Source organism: Dermacentor variabilis, chromosome 10, assembly GCF_050947875.1.
Source record: "Dermacentor variabilis isolate Ectoservices chromosome 10, ASM5094787v1, whole genome shotgun sequence".
In the NCBI taxonomy this organism is placed as follows: domain Eukaryota; kingdom Metazoa; phylum Arthropoda; class Arachnida; order Ixodida; family Ixodidae; genus Dermacentor; species Dermacentor variabilis.
Genome location: NC_134577.1, coordinates 14,202,148 through 14,214,920, shown reverse-complemented (window position 1 = coordinate 14,214,920; position 12,773 = coordinate 14,202,148). Strand labels below are relative to the sequence as shown.

General features: G+C 48.0%; 1 protein-coding gene across 1 annotated transcript in view; it reads left to right on the top strand.

The window, feature by feature from the left end:
• Positions 1–12,773, top strand: part of LOC142559895 (neutral amino acid transporter B(0)-like) — a 35,537-nt gene that overhangs the window by 8,021 nt on the left and 14,743 nt on the right. Inside the window, exons 2-5 of the mRNA XM_075671584.1 lie at positions 6,502–6,829; positions 8,067–8,178; positions 11,020–11,065; positions 11,931–11,961. Of these exons, the coding sequence (XP_075527699.1) occupies positions 6,502–6,829; positions 8,067–8,178; positions 11,020–11,065; positions 11,931–11,961 (517 nt within the window). The remainder of the gene's footprint in view (positions 1–6,501; positions 6,830–8,066; positions 8,179–11,019; positions 11,066–11,930; positions 11,962–12,773) is intronic.

Genomic DNA, 12,773 nt, shown 5'->3' with positions numbered 1-12,773 from the left:
CTCGAAAGCTTTTTTTCTTTTGCCTTTCTGCCCTCTGTTCGGGTGACTCCTCCCTTCCCTTGCTGTTCTCATCCTATTTTTCACCGAATGTGACCTTTCCTTTGATTTATGCTGATTCGACTTCGACCATCGCTCTGGCTTGTCGGGTCTGTATTTATTCACCTCCTTCTTAGGAGCTTCGTTGCCTTCGAACGCACGGCGAGTTGCATACTCCTCAGCGAGATCGGCCGCTCTCGTGATATAAAGTGTCTACGCCTTGCTTATCCTGAACCCAATACTTGATGTTTACTGGCAGCCGGCGGTAGAATTGTTCTAAAGCAACGCACTGCATTGTCTTTTCGGCGTCGCCGAGTGCACCCTCTTCTCTGAGCCATTCTTTCAGGTTTACCTCCAAGGTGGATGCTAAATCTGAGTATGACTCTACTTTTGGTCTTTTCGACTTCCCTGAATTTTCGCCTGAATGCTTCTACTAATAATCTATACTTTTTAAGCAGATTCGCTTTGACTTAATCGAAGTTCTCTGCTTCTTTCCCCATGTGGGCGATGATATCAGCTATCTCACGTGGCAGTAACGTAAGCAAGCGTTGCGGCCACATGTTTCTTGCGAATTTTGCCTTTTCACACGTGCGCTCAAACTGTACCAGAAAAAGACCTATGTCCGCTCCTACTGCGTAGGGTGCCATCAAGTCTATCATTCTGCGCTCGCTTTCACGTGCGTCTCTGCTAGGCCTTTCAGTATTTTGAGCTTTCAGCAGCTCAATTCAAGGCGCTTCATTTCGAGGTCGCGCTCTTCTTTGGCCTCACGTGCTGCCCGCTCGCGCTCCTCTTTTTCTTCGCGTGGTGCTCGCTCGCGCTCTTCTTTTTCTTCTAGGCGCTTACGCTCCTCTTCCTTAAGCGCAATGCTCTAGGCATTCCTTTAGTTCATTGTCTTCTGCCCCGGTCGTTTCTATCGCCTCAATGATCTCCGGCTTTCTCTTTGATTCGGCACTTTGGAGGCCCAACTCTCTGGCCAAGCTAAACAATTCCCGCTTCTTTAGTGCCTTCAAGTTCATGGCTGCCCTTAGTGCTGCTAACTCTTCACTCTATAACAACCTCGACGTACTCAAAACTTCCGTCAGCGGTTAAAGAAAAATCACTGCTCTGTACCCCCCCCCCCAAAAAAAAGTAAAGAATTACATAAAGCCAAGTGATATCTTAGTGAACAAAAGCCTGCACTCACCATATGCAGTCATGAATCCTGACACCTTCCTTCCGAACGTCGTCACCAGGACGAAGAGGCTAGGTGTCCAAAGTTGGGGTCTCCAGGGGTGCTATTCTCGACACGCATGGCGGCTGCACGGCCGCCATTATCCGCCATGTTTACACTCTGATTGGCTGTGGAGAGCTCACGTGCCTTGAAATTTGTGCCGGGAAACGGAAGTTTTGCGAAATGTCATTTTGCGTTTTCATCAAGATGACGAAACGTGACGTGGAGCTGCAAATTTTATGGACTAATACATTTTTTTGGTCCTTGGCAGATATATTGTGATGTTAGCGCTTCAAAAAGAATGTGAGCGGTAGCGTGCAGAAGCCAGTGCAATGCATCTGCAATTGCGCGAATATATGTTGGCGATCCAAGATATGCGCCATGCCAGCTTGCTGATTGGCTGAAGGAATATCTCGTGAGGAGCGTCACAGGAAGGTCTGTTTCCTAAACGTCATTTTGACGATGCGTGACGTTGCGTTGGGCCGCCATTGCTGAGATTTTCCGCCATAATTTTTGCTGCGACGAGCCGCGCGAATTGTGCTAATGAGCAGCCATATGCAATGGCAGCCGAGAGGAATGCGTATCGCCACATTTTCCCCGTCGTTTGGCGCCACGAAAATCTTTTGTTCATAACGCGTGCTCATAGTCTTTGCATCGCTCTCGGGTGATGTTGGCATTTGTGTTTGGGGCCATCGTTTTTTAAAAGAACGCGTTTATACGAAATAATATTGGTTGAGCATAGCAAACTGTCGGCAATGTTGTCCACTTTTCACTGCTGCATTTGTATTGTAATCAAGATAGTTGCCTTTTCGCACAATCAGAAGTTATGACAACGGCCTCTTTCTAATTTATAAAAAGAAATGTACGCAAGGCGGTGCCTTGAAGTTTCCTCCCGCGTTGCGAGTAACCAGCGAAACGAATAAGAGATGACAGCGCCGGCGCTAGCGTCGCGCTAGTGGATATCTCTGGCGCGCGCAACGCTATCGGTGATATTCGGCCGTTTCTCAGCCAGCCGAGTCGGGCTGAGTCACTTGCGTTTCACGAGATACCTAGAACGTGCGCGCATCACAACTGGTAGGTCGCGTATGCTGTCTCAAGCAAGAAAACAAGCGTGTTGGCGCCAACATGCGAAGACTCATTCCATTTTCCGGAGACGCGCATCCTAGCTATTGAAGGAGACGACGGTTTGCACGCAGCAGACGACGGAAGCGAGAAGCGTTTTCGACAGAATAATCATACGCTTTGAGATAGCTGCTTTATTTTTACTGCGGAGGAAAACTGTTTTGCTTTACCGATAACGCCACATTCAGTGCCTCCATTTCAGTTTCTTAGGCGAAACGTCAAGTTGGCGTCACGTTACGTAAGCAAAACGGGGCCACCAGCGCCATTTTGTTTGCGTCGCGCCTACGTCACGCATCAAAGAAAATGGCGGAATGTCCAGAATAGCGCCCCAGGGTAGCGTATCCCACCGCTGGCGACCAGTTGTTGCGACGTCTGTTTATCGAAGCTCGACCGACATTACTATTGGGTAGCCTGGCGTTGTCGGTGGGCTGCAGATATCCGATAGACCTTGGCGACCAGGCACGGACGAGACGACTTATAGTGCGAAACTTGCATGGTTTATTCAGTGGTTGGTGAAAGATGAGAAGAGGATGAAATCAAAAAGTACATTGCGGGGCCCCTTAAATAGACCCCCTAAAATTGTAGGCGGGATCTTGTTCACGTCAACGTCACGTGACCCGCACTGCGTCTGGTTGTGGTTGGGTGGCTGCTCCACTTTCTCAGGTGACGTTGTTTTGCGGCTGGTCCCACTTTCTCCGGTGAGCCTAGACGGGCCCGCCTTCGCAGGTGGCACTCAGCAGGTGACGTTGTAAGTCCTCGTCGTGGCTTTGCAGCAGGTTCCACTTTCGGTGGGCATTTCTTCTAGGCGACGTTGGTTCTCGGAAAGCGCTGACAGTTCGTGGAAGGGGTCCCTCCTTGAGTCGCGCCGTTTGTGAAAAGAATTCTCCCGCACACACACAAAGGGGCCTGTGAACACTGCGGGGCGTCCGCCCGACCGGCATCCACTCGAGACAACCATAGCACATTAGGAGTCCATTCTTCGTTTCAATGAAGCATGATGGTCCAGCATCCTTCTTACCTGGGGTGCTACACGCCAACCGTAGCAGGGGGTGGGTGGGGACGGTATTGGCTTCCGATTCTTTTCGTCAGTTGTTTGAGCTTCTTGCCCAGGGGATCCATAAATACTTCGTTTAGCGCAAAACAACGGACACAAGAAAAGGAGACAGGACAAAGGGCCTTGTCCTGTCGCCTTTTCTTGTGTCCGTTGTTTTGCGCCAAACGAAGTATTTATGGATCCGCACCAACTAGCCCGCCAACACATTGCCCAGGGGAATACGCGCTTTACTCTACAGAATTTAAGTGATATTTTAGACGGCATTCTGGAGGGCATTTACACTCTTCACGTCGAATAGGGACTGACGTTATTATACATAAGGTCGTTTTATAATGCTGTTTAACACATTCGGCACTCTGTTGTTCACTAGTCTAGCTCCCTTGTAACATGTGTTGTCCCGCGGATTGCAGCGATCCGCCTCCGCGGCCGAGTGAAGAAACTCGGCTATTGCTGGCTCGTGCTAAACCACGCGTGAAACTGCGCGAGCTAAGACGAAGAAGAAGGCTCCTTTCCAAGCTCCGGACGCAAGAGACCACAATGGCAAGTCTGGTTGCTTGAAATTTCCTAGATGATGCTCTAACGCCGGCGTAACATAGCGATTGAATCGCGATTCTGCATCGCTCCGACTCTTTTTGTTAAGGCTGGTCGCTTTGTTCAGGTTGCATAGTTGTGCTTTTTGCGAAAGGTTAACAGCGCGCCTAGCAACCCAGGAATTTTGGACACTGCCCCTTCAACCACCCGTCGAGCTTCACCATAATGTACTAGTGTAGCTCAATGGGCAGCATTAATAATAATAATAATAATAATAATAATAATAATAATATAATAATAATAATAATAATAATAATAATAAATATCGGCCGAATTTCGACAGATTTCAGTGATCGACAGTGTTCGAACAAGGGATGTTTCTGGACTTTTGTACTTAGAAGCCAGCGTTTCGGTAAGCGCAGCAACTGAGGAAGTTCCCTCCTTTCGTCAGTACAACGTTGTCAGGACAGGTGACATCCCTGACGAAGACGTTTCCTTTTGCCTTGCCTCCAGAGACGCCTCTTGATCGAACACTGCTGTTATCACTAGTCTCCATCATAAGTGTCCTTGTGCCTTGTTTGGATTTCTATCGGTGAGGATGACGGAACAAGGTGATTGTCCTTTCAGCGACCAGATACGTGTACATTAAAAGAGAGCAGTTGTTGAATAATATGATAAATGCGCCGTAGCATTCTCCATAAACAAGCAAGGGCAGGCGATTGCGGTAATTTGGTGGAGCAGGTTGTTTCGCAGTGTGTTAGACTATGAGTCTGCAGAGTGTGAAGACCATAAGGCCATAGAATTTCTATGACGGTACATGTAGACTTCGCAGAAAAACTTTTGTAGAGGTAATGCACACCGTGTAAACAAATAAATTGTGTGAGGCTATTCCCACGCAGTCTCCATTCCTGATTCTCTGGCCATAACCGGCGCATTTAGCATGGCGTGGTAGACCGTAATGGAAAATACAACATAAAAAATCGTTTTAGGCGGGAGGGACATAATACGATATGGCATCCAATCGCGCGATGCCTCAGGTATGAGCACTTCGTCTGTTGGTACACCTGTTGGAATCTGTGGGGAAAACAATCGTTGGACACCGTTGGTGGTACTCGTTCTGTACGTATCTAATGCGACACCTAGCAACGTCCAATACGTCCTTGGGTCCTTGTGGAACATGGTGGAAATTTCGGCGCAGTTATATTAGTGCGACGTATAGCACACTTCAAGTCGCTCGCGCAGTCTTGCCTTGTGTCCCCTGATCTACACGTGTATCAAAATTATAAGAATGACTTTATTTCTCATAAAACAAATTCTATGGTGGGGTTCTCGGTATAAAGTTGCGCGCAGGCAACTTGACCTGCCCAAAAACTCATAAAGGCAACAGGAGGCAGTGGGCGCTCAGATGTGATTGCACAGTATACGGTAGACGTGAACTTACAAAAATGTATGTATACAATAGGGAAGTAATGCATTTTAATAATTACAAAAACAAGTAGTCTGTGTGCACAAGAAAAATATGAAATTTAGGCATGATCATGATAGATTAGTTTAAAGCATTTCTTAGGGAAAAAAGCTGTACATAGATAGCACTATGTTCAGTACAGCACAGACTCAGAAATTCGATCCGCGACTATGCATAAAAAGCACGGCTGCTACTTCTGTTGCAGGTTGTTGAAAATCTGTTGGAAGCTTATTGGATGCCTTGGATATTGGATCGCAGTTGTTTCTACGAAGGGTGGGCGAATATATAGTCGAAGTTTCGAACACGAATCGAATATTTAAGTATTCGTATATGCTCTATTCCGTATTTTCGAATATCGAAACTAACCAAATATTTCACAACAACCGTCTGTTAGTCACTTTGCTGTTCTCCGTCTGCTGAAGGAGTCTCGCAAATTACCAGAAGTAAAACAAGGACAAAAGTTCGAAGCAGTGCACAAGCAAAATGGGTAATGCAATTGCTTTGTTTTCGGTTTCGCGACGGAAGCCTACATGAAAACCGGTGATTATTGTTGTAGTCTGTGATTCAGCCTTTCATGCAGTCTGGTCACGTAGCAGTTATATCTTTTACGCTAAAACCAGTGGATATATTTCTTGAAACGGGCCATCTTACATGTGTCCATAGCATACTAATTCCACAAGTTCTTTTCTTTTTCCACAGCTTGTAACCTTTTTTAACAACCATTCATTTAGTGTTTTTTTGGAAAGCTATAGTCATACAGAAGCCATTCATCCTTGGAAAGCTTGTTTGCAACCAACCTCTATGGATGTTGAGAGGCTGTGGAGTGGCTGATGTCGATTGTTGAGAGGTTGTTCCTGCAGTTTTTTTTACTATTATTGATGAGTGATATATGCGTCTACTTTTGACTATTCGATTCGATATTCTATTCGTTATATTCGATGCTTTTGTATTCGATTCGTATTCAAACAATATTATATTAGCACTCTCCTGCCCCCCCCCCTCTATCTCTCTCTCTCTCTCTACGCAAGTGTGTTTCGCGCGAGAATAATAATGCGTGCACCGATTCCTTCGCGGGCGTCGCAGGTGGAGCGCAAGGCTGGCGACCGGGCGGGCTCCGAGGACGACGAGGACGGGGCCAGCCTGCTGCGCATGTCCGAGAACTCGCTCAACCTGTGCCTGCTGGGCGCCGCGGTCGGCGGCATGACGCTGGGCTGGCACATCCGCAACCACGGCGTGTCGGCCCGCCTGCTGCAGCTGATCGACTTCCCGGGCGAGCTGTACATGCGCATGCTCGAGTGCCTCGTCATGCCCGTGGTCGCGTCCAGCATCGTCGCCGGTCTCGGCAGCGTCGACATCATGCTGGCCGGACAGATCGGGCTGCTCGCCATGCTCTACTTCGTGGTCGCCACCGGTGAGTCGTTCGTTGCAGCCACGGGCTCCCTGCTCACCGGGCCCTGCGTCGTGGGCATCGCGTATAAGGCACCGAGAACCTTCGGAGTATTAGCCGACAGCGCCGCATTTCTCTCGCACCAATTAAGCTCCTTCCATACTGGCGCCGCCGCGCTGATACTTGGTAAGAATTCTTAGTAGCGCATTAATTGCTATTTTGCGTACAGTACGTGTTGGAACAACAGCGGAGGCCAGTTTCCACGGGTCCATTGTTTGTACGTATACATAACCATACAGTGTGTCTCAGCTAACGCGGACTATAAGCGGTCCAAAGAAAGTTAACGAGATATGACGATGGGACCAATGGTGTTAGCAGTCGCCCTGCGCACACTGGTGAATTTTTCTCTTATGTTTGATTTGCTAATCATTAAAAACTGATTACACAAATATATAATTACTTGCATAATTGCGTAATCCCATATGTCAAATGGCGCACCGCATTCGAAAGCATCATATTCAACACCTAGCTCGCTACATTTTCCCCAGTTATCTTTTCTTCGTTTCAAAGTTGTACCATAGGTTGTACCGCAAAACGAAAGAAAGAATGCGAAGTGAAAGCGGGCGCACGTGACAGCAACGCTCTCCAAAAGGGGTTTAGAATCAACACCTACTCAATGGCTGACTGGGCGGCCGCGAGAAAGTAACAACGCACGCGCAGCTGTCAGCTGCTGCTACTAGCAAGCCCGCTGCGACATGCTTTTTTTTTCAACATTTTTTGCTTCGCCTCAGTCATATCGATTATTGCCGCCCTGAGCCGGTGAGCAACGCTCTATAGCCAACCTGTATAGCAGACAGCGTGACGCGGCTGCTTGCTCGTAGCAGCAGCCAACAGGCACGCCTTGTCACTTCTTCGCGGCCACTAAGCCAGCCATTGAGTAGTGTCGATTCCTTGAAACCCCTTGGCGCGCGCGAAAGCTTACGCAATTATGCAGTTATGCGCACAGGCAAATAAATCTGATAATTAGCTTAACAATGATAAAAGAAACATTCACCAGCGTGCTCAAGGCGACTACCAAAACACCGTTGAGCCCATCGTCGTAACTTGTGTTCTTTTTGCTTGGCCCGCGTTAGCTGCAGAGTACCACAGCATACTTACCGCCGAAAACGCGAGTAACGATTATAGGCGGTTCACGCGCCGCTGCGAATTTTACTGTGAGTGATACCGCGCTATATACCTACCTGTCACTGCTTCGGTGCAGGCATGGCGTCGGCCATAGGTATCGGCGTAGCGCTGGTGCTGGGACCACAGAACGAGCCCTACTGCCGGCGTCAGTTCAGCAGCCAGATTGACGGCTTCCTAGACCTGCTCAGGTAAGCACGCAACTTTTCGCACAAAGATTACTATACGCACTAAAAGAGAACACCGATGATTACGACACTCCCTAATGCGGAATTTGAGCGCAGCTCCATACGTGCATTCATTTCACGATATGCTGGCTGGTGCGGACAATCTGTCTCGTGAGGCACGTTGCAAACGGAGCGAAGTGTGGCGCGTCTGCCTCGCTAATCGGGCGATCGAAATCTGAAGATCGCGAGAGGCAGCGCGTGGGTGACGCGTGCGCGCGATTCACAGCAGCTGCCGCAGACAGACCTCCACTCATGCAGCGCTTTGTTTCCATATATGGCATCGGTGGACGCGCTCGCCGCTTGCCTTAGCCACGGCGTCATCGGTGAACAGACAACGGCGCGCTACTCTGGCGCTATCTCGTAGCGGTCGTACGATGTTCTTCTCACGCTTTCGCCATACCCTCCTCCTCCGCTTTCCTCCTCCCGCTCTCTTCGCTATCGCCGTCTTTCATCCCCCGCTGCGCTCCGCGTCCCAAATGCGAAAACATACTTTGGAATCCCTGACGTCACGCTGACGTACCGGCGCTGGGGTTTCGGCTCGAAATTTAAATCATGATACTTGGACCTTCATTTTCTCATGTAATAATCAAACATTTTTTTTAAATGACTGCCTGCAGGGTTCTCAAACGATGCTTCATTAGTTTAAACTGATTTATTGTTTCGCTTTAGTGTCCCGTTAAGCACCTGAAGGCAGGTGGGGCAAAACTAAAGAGACTCGGCATTTTGTGTGTTCTATGCGGGGAGATCCTAACGTTGCGTGCACTTGCAACCATAAGCGCCTGCAAAAAGAAAGCTGTCCGATTATTTTTAGGGTTATTTGAACTGAGACGTTACGGGATGTATACGTGTAGCGAGCGCCGACGACAGAGAAGACGACAGAGAAGGCAAACTTCTCTGTCGCTTAGCGTGCCCCGATTGAGCTACGCATCGCTTCAATTAAGTTTTTAATCGCCTTCGAACGGAAGCAACTTAGGTACTGTTGAGCAAGAATATACAATTAACTGCCCGTTTAATGTGCATCGTTCTGTAATGGTGCTCACATTAAGTGCACGGCTTTTCACATTCCACCTTATAAATTTCAGGCAATATTCTCACGAAGAGGCAAAGTGCTGTTTTACTTGTAGTTCACTAGGCAGTGCACGAACTTGATGTTATTCTCCAATTATAGACAATACGGTTTTCGCCGCATCACTCCGTGACACGGACGAAAACAGCGGAGCGCACTGGGAGTAACCGTTGCCATTCGTCCTAAAGTTGCTGTCTTTCCTACCAGAGACTAAACACTATACTTTCCGAAATTTGCACTCGGCATGCACACTCATGCAGTTAGTCCCTTGAGGGACGAAAGCTCCGCTTTTAGGACGAACTGTCGTCCGCACTACGTATAGCAGTACAGTCAGGCTGGAGCATACGAGCGCGAGCACGCACTTAAGCCCTCTCGTGCACGAAGCAAGTTTCGCTGCGCATATATAAACTACAGTTGCACGTATACACAGCGGCGGCTCTGCTACGTATAAGCGTAGATACCGCCGCGGGGTGCTGCGACGATTCCACTGACTTAGCGCACTGTGGCTCGCTGAGGACAACTGCGTTTGGCAGATACGTTTGGCGCGTTGTAGGCGCCTTCAAAATCGGAAGTATAGTGGCGTGTATGCGTTAACATCCAAAATAAAATTTGAACTGTGCGTCAGCGTGACGTTCAGTAGGTGCAGCGTTGTGGATACACCCCGCTCCGCCGTAGCCTTCGCAGTGCAAGGCATTGAAGAACGAGCGGAAACACCGCGAAGGGCGTGTTTGATTGCTAATAACTCCGCTTCTGCTGAACGCTTTGAAGCACTTTTTGCGGCAAAGTATTTTTTAAATAGCCTATTTTAGCTTCAGATGCATTTCTCCACTTCGATAAACAGTGGTTCAGGGCCCCTTCAATTTCGCGATTTCTGCATGTGTATGTATAAAATGAATAATAAAAAAAGTTCAAGTTTTCTAGTTTTATCAGACGTATAAATTGCAGTAAGCATTCGCTTACTAATTAACAAGCACGGTGTCACGTGTGCACGGGCACATCTCACTCAATGACCGTGAGCACTCGCTGTCACAACGCCGGCGTGATGAAGAGCGGCAGCAGCGGCGAGCGAATTGCCCTTCGTGCTGCCTATAGCTCTCGCTTCAACGAGAGCTAGTCGCGCGAGAACGCAGCTCACGCGAAGCCTTCCATGCGCCTAGCCTTTGTACCCACCGCAGATTACCACCAACATGGGACACAGGAATGCGCGTGGACGCGCTGCAGCCGCACCATTCGCAGCTGTGTCCGCACTGGAGTAAACGGACGCTAAAGTGTCCCCCTTCTCCCCCCCTCCTAGCGCGCGCTCACCTCCCCGCTTCCCCCACTTGGGCGTACGATCAGACTGCGCGCATCCGCCTCACCCCGCTCCTCGTGCACTATGCTCTGCTGTGCACGCGACACCGCCGCATCAAGCCGCCATCCTTCTCGGCTCACCCTCGCACCTATAGCATACGGAGCGCGTCCGCGATCTTATCTCACTTGGACTTTATAGACGCCGACGGCGGAAATTCGCCTGGTCTGTCCATATAGTAACTGTCGCAGTAGAAGTTAATTAGTGATCATATTTAACAAAACACCTAGACATTTCGACTACTCATTCAGGTGATTTCCGAATCTTTCAATAATGCACCCGGAAACGTGGAGCAGCCCTAACTTTCACAGGCTGTTAAAAACAAAATGCTTTATAACTGAAAAAAAAAACAACAACATACTGTTGGCTAAAACTGCAAAAATCTTCCCAGGAACCTCTTCCCCGACAACTACCTCGCAGCTTGCCTCCTCTCCTCGGTGAGTGAAAGCAGCGGTCGGGCGCATGCGCGAATTCAATGCGAAGTTGGTCAGTGGAATAGAATGGAGCTTTTTCGACGTCATCCTTGTCACATCGTCTGAAAGTGTCTGGAGCATATAAATGAAAGAAGCAACTTAGGGTGCACAATTTGGGAGCGAATAATGAAGGGAACCGACGGGCCCCATTTCAAAGCGCTTAAATTACTTTGACATATGGAGAGTATCGCACGACACACGTCTATAGCTACGCTTAAGGATTCTATAACTTGTGTGGCAGTGGCGCATACCTAATGGCCAGATCAATGTGAAAATCGAAAATATCAAAACCGTTGAACATAACGCTCTATTTCATTAAAAAGTTCATCTGACTTAGGGACGCCGACGTTGCATGTTTACCGTAAAACTTAAGCGCGATAAAATTACACAACGGCACATGGAACAGACGAGGACACGCGCTACTACCAACTGTTTATTACTGTCGACAACACTGTACTGTTTTACGCGTTCTTTCGAGCACATGCGTCACGCCACTCATTCAAGCGAAACTGCGAAGCCGAAACTGCGAAGCAATCGCTCGGAAAATCGAGCTCGGCCCTGTGCGAAACATTAGACAACTCACTTACAGGTAGATAACTAAGGGAAATGAGACGTCCGCCCAATCGTAGCAATTGCTACAAAGGCAGATAGTTGAGTGTTTCGAAATGAAGGCTTCCAAGGACAACCGAGCCGTGTTACTTGCAGATCTCGTGATTAATTTTTTGTCACTATTCTTCGTAGATGTATACTGGTTTAGTTTAACTGAGACACCATATCGATCGCTTCCGCTGCAAAAAAAGACATATTTCTTTTTCTGCTCTTTTTTTAGCGCACCTACATCGCTCCGCAAAACGACAGTGGTGAGCTTCTTTTTGCACTCATTCTATTTTAGGGGTGTGCGAATATTCATAACTTTCGATTAACGAGTCGAATAGGGTCCTATACGATTCGGCGTAGGCATCAAGCATGAGAGTAGTGGAGGAGCAGGCCACGCCGATCAGGGAGCCAGATTTCACCGGCTATGCAGCGACTATTCGCAGCTGCTTATTTGCTAGCGTTATTAGCACGGTTCGCGAACAGCGTACTTTAGTAATTGCGGAAACTTCTGTTCTCTATTAAAAAGTTATTCGACGTTCGATTCGATTCCTTCTGATACTGTTCGATTCGTATTCGATGTGAAAAATTGCTATTCGTGCCCTGTTTATTTCACGGGGTGTGCACGTGACTGGCTATCTGCCCTGAAGCATTTTATGCGTGCAATCCACCGACCACCACAAATTGTAAGCTACCGCCTGTGGCGAATAACAGTTCCGTCTCTTCATTACTTGAAGAGCTACGACAGATCATAATATGTCATTAACTATATCGTCAGAGTCCTGCCTATAATTAAGAAAATGTTGCGGAGGTGGAATCTGTTAATAATTAAGACATATTTATTAATGCGAAGGCATTCCTTGGTGAGCTCCCCAGCCCTGTCACGCGAAAAGTGTAATGCGCCTTGAATCTGCACAAAAATGCGTAATTTGTAAAGTTAATGACATCTAATCGTTTTGATAGTGTAAATGTAGATGATTGGGAGCTTTTAAGCGATAAGGAACAGCTAAAGCAAAAATATTTAATGAAAAGAGAATACCCATAGAGATAACATAGGGCTCCTTAGAAAATGCATCGG